The sequence below is a fragment of the Letharia columbiana genome (assembly GCF_014066305.1).
Source record: "Letharia columbiana isolate WasteWater2 chromosome Unknown Sc0000017_s0, whole genome shotgun sequence".
Taxonomy (NCBI): Eukaryota; Fungi; Ascomycota; class Lecanoromycetes; order Lecanorales; family Parmeliaceae; genus Letharia; species Letharia columbiana.
Genome location: NW_023501057.1, coordinates 99095 through 102383, shown reverse-complemented (window position 1 = coordinate 102383; position 3289 = coordinate 99095). Strand labels below are relative to the sequence as shown.

The 3289-nt window shown below is 37.0% G+C and overlaps 1 protein-coding gene across 1 annotated transcript; it reads right to left on the bottom strand.

The window, feature by feature from the left end:
• Window positions 1–2169: 2169 nt before the first annotated feature.
• On the bottom strand, window positions 2170–3087 carry HO173_005937 (uncharacterized protein; the record flags this gene model as incomplete). Its single annotated transcript, XM_037307849.1, has 4 exons — window positions 2170–2319; window positions 2376–2649; window positions 2697–2920; window positions 2971–3087. 4 exons carry the CDS (start codon window positions 3085–3087, stop codon window positions 2170–2172), a joined length of 765 nt encoding a protein of 254 aa, XP_037165109.1.
• Between the last annotated feature and the right edge of the window lie 202 nt (window positions 3088–3289).

Genomic DNA, 3289 nt, shown 5'->3' with positions numbered 1-3289 from the left:
TAAATTTAAAAATTCTTTTTTTATCTAAAAGCCTATATTTCGATCTATAATTTAAAAAAAAAATCTTAAAAACTTAATAGAAAATAAAAAAGTTATTCTATATATTAATAACGTACATTTATTTTTTTAATAATTACGAACGCTAATTTATTTACTCGTAATATCTAATTAAAAGACGTAGATCTAACGAATTAATAATTAATTATATATATAAATTTAAGATTTTCTAGTTTAACTCTATCTTATTCTTTTATATATATTAATAAAAGTTTTTTTAATAAAGATCTATATAGAAATTTCTAATATTCTCTAATTATATAATCTATATAATCTTCTTCTTTTTTCCTCTTTTAGAATATATTAGATTTAAATTATTATTTTTATTAATATAAAGTAATTAAAATATAATTAAAGAAAATATTTAAAAAAAAATTAAAATAAAGAAAAAGTTTTATAATAATTTAATTTAATATTATATTTAATAAAGCGTTTCTTAAAATAATTATAATAAGATCTTATTATTAATAATATTTAAAAAAAATTAAATATTTTTAATTTCTTTTATAAATAATATAGTATTAATTAAGAGTAATAATTAAAAATAATAATTTATTAAAAAGTATATAATATATATAAATAGATTTAGAAAAAAAATTAATTATTTTAATAATTATTATATAAATCTAAGAAATAGATTATATATAAACTCTTAATAAAATATTTATTTTATTAAGATAAAAGATAGCGATTATAATATTATAATATTAGTTATTAAAATAAATTATAGTTATTAATTATTTAAATATATAATAATAATAGCTATAATTATTATATTTAAGTTTTGATTCTAATAAAAAAAAGTAAAAAGGGTTTGGTTCTATTCGAACACCGTAGGAGACCAAATTCCCACCATTCCGAGTCATCGTTACTATTTATCTCGACGAAGTGATCCATCCCAGGCTCGTCACCTTATCGGGCCTCCCAAAGGTCACCACTGGGGAAGAGCCCCGTCATACATTTAACGCGACCACACGTGGTTCATACAATATCTTGAATCCTTCTGTCTTGAGCTCTCCGTCCAATCCTGAGCTTGATCCTTTATTTTCTCTATACTCGGTATCCGGTGCAGCAACCTATAAGAGCGAGAGCTGAGAAGATCTAAAAAGTCTAAGACGCGTTGATAGAAGACCCAAATGAGGACACCGACTGGCTCAAACCGATAACAGGCGCCGAAACAGAAACGCCTCGAACCATGTCTTGTGTCATATCCAAAACCCAGATCTCTTTCCTCCTGAATGTAAAGTCTGACGTGACATCTTGGGCACTAGGAATCTGACACGGTTATGTACTCCGGGCGAAGCCAGGCTCCCAGGGTAGGATCCCACTGTTCCTCAGCAAACGTCGTGCCATTCATTTGATGGTATAGATAAGTCGCCGATCCGTCAGTCAAGGTCACACTAGCAAGCCTTGTGAAAGGGAACTCGTTGCTTGGGAGCGTTGGACTTTCGGCGTATGTCCATATTGTATCAGTGCCGGCTGTGTGCCGTTGATCCAGATACCAGATCGTACGGCCAAAATATGCAATATCTGACTGGTGGATTGAAGTATAATCTTTTGAGGGTGGTGTAGATTCTAATATAAATGTTATTTCACGGAAAACATTCCGTATATGGGGTTGCAAAATGCATACCTGCTAGGCTGAAGTTCCCAGAGCCGTTGAGGCCGATCCATGTAGCTAGCAGCAAAAAAACTGTCGCCAGCGAGAGGAGTTATGGCATTCAGCGGGAGGTTAAACGGTGAGTAAAACATTGCTTCTTCGCCTACGATCTCCAGCGTAATTTGGTGTACTGCAGAACGGAGTGCTGTATACAGCAATCGGGTCTGCCTCATATAAGGTATGGCTGAATGTAGCATTTTCATATCCGGAAAGTTCGTCAAAGGGTGTTGCTGTAGTTAAAACCAGGAGCATTACGAAATTCATTCGGCAATGCTTTGCTTTCTTGACTGGTGATATTGATCCATTGATCCAGCGGATACCGTCCAGCATCCGGGGTTTCTGTGAGTACGGTAAGAAGACGATGCAACAGCGCTGATACTTTCCCGTTTGGATTCTCATAGTACAGCAGAGCTATATTGGTAGTCGAATTTTCATTGTTGAGATTAGATGAATCATTTGCCGCTGGGAATAAGGCTTATGGACAGTGAGCGCGTATCCACTGCGGTGCTGTAGTTCCCAAAGTATTGATCTTGACGCCAAGAGCCTTGGCTCAATACATTTGAACACACAGTATGGTTTTCTGAAATGTAGTACAGCGACATCTACATATAAGTTAGCGTGTATGCAAATGGTAGGTTTTTTTAATTTTGGCCAGTACATCTTTTCCAAGTGGGCCATCTGTAGGGCCGATTGCTGTCAACGGCGTATTCCTCTTGGGGTTGGAGCTGAGTTTGGAAGAAGGATCCGCACTGGCATTGAGATTCGGGCTCGTGGTCCATTGGCCGTTAGATTCAACACGAACCGCACGTCGGATCAAACCAGTATTATCCTGGAAAAATAAGTGTCGGTCCCCATTAGAGAGGGACACGGCTGCCAGAGATGTATCGTTAAGGATATATTGAGGGGTATATGTGATATTCGGCGCCGGAGGGCTATAAAAGTAAGCCAAGAGGAAATTCGATTCGTACAATTTCCGTACCTGCTAACTCTAGGAGGCTTATATAACGAATACTCGCGGTGATGCCAGATCCCAACCGAGACTCCAATAGCGATGACTGCAGCAAGAATCAACGCTATAACAATCCATGGCCATTTGCGTGTAAGCTTGGTGACATGAAGGTGTTCCTCAGTAGGCTTCTCGTTGCCATGAGCCTCTGGTAATGAATTATCATAGAGCACTTGTGGGGTTGTATCAGGTACAGTCTAAATCTATAGTCAATACAACTTCTTGCCACGGATGGTGTTATGCTTACCTCGGGTGCTAGAGCGCTTGTATCAAGCTCAAAGGCTGTCGCATCGTAGTCGCGTTCTGGAGCTCTAGCAGTCTCATCGTGTTTAGCGAGTTCCAGGGTCGAATAGTGTCGGTCCATGCTTCAAGGTCTGAAATATCACAACTTGGCGGTAAGAGTGGGTTTAAAGAAATGTTCGCGGAAGGTTATAGTAGAAGTGGTTTTTGGCATAGCCTTGATTTTCTTATACTATGCGGTAAGGAGGGGGCGTGGTGTAGTGTATTGGACTGTTTCAAAACACTTTATGCAAGAACGGTTCAGCACGAACAACGAAAATCAAACT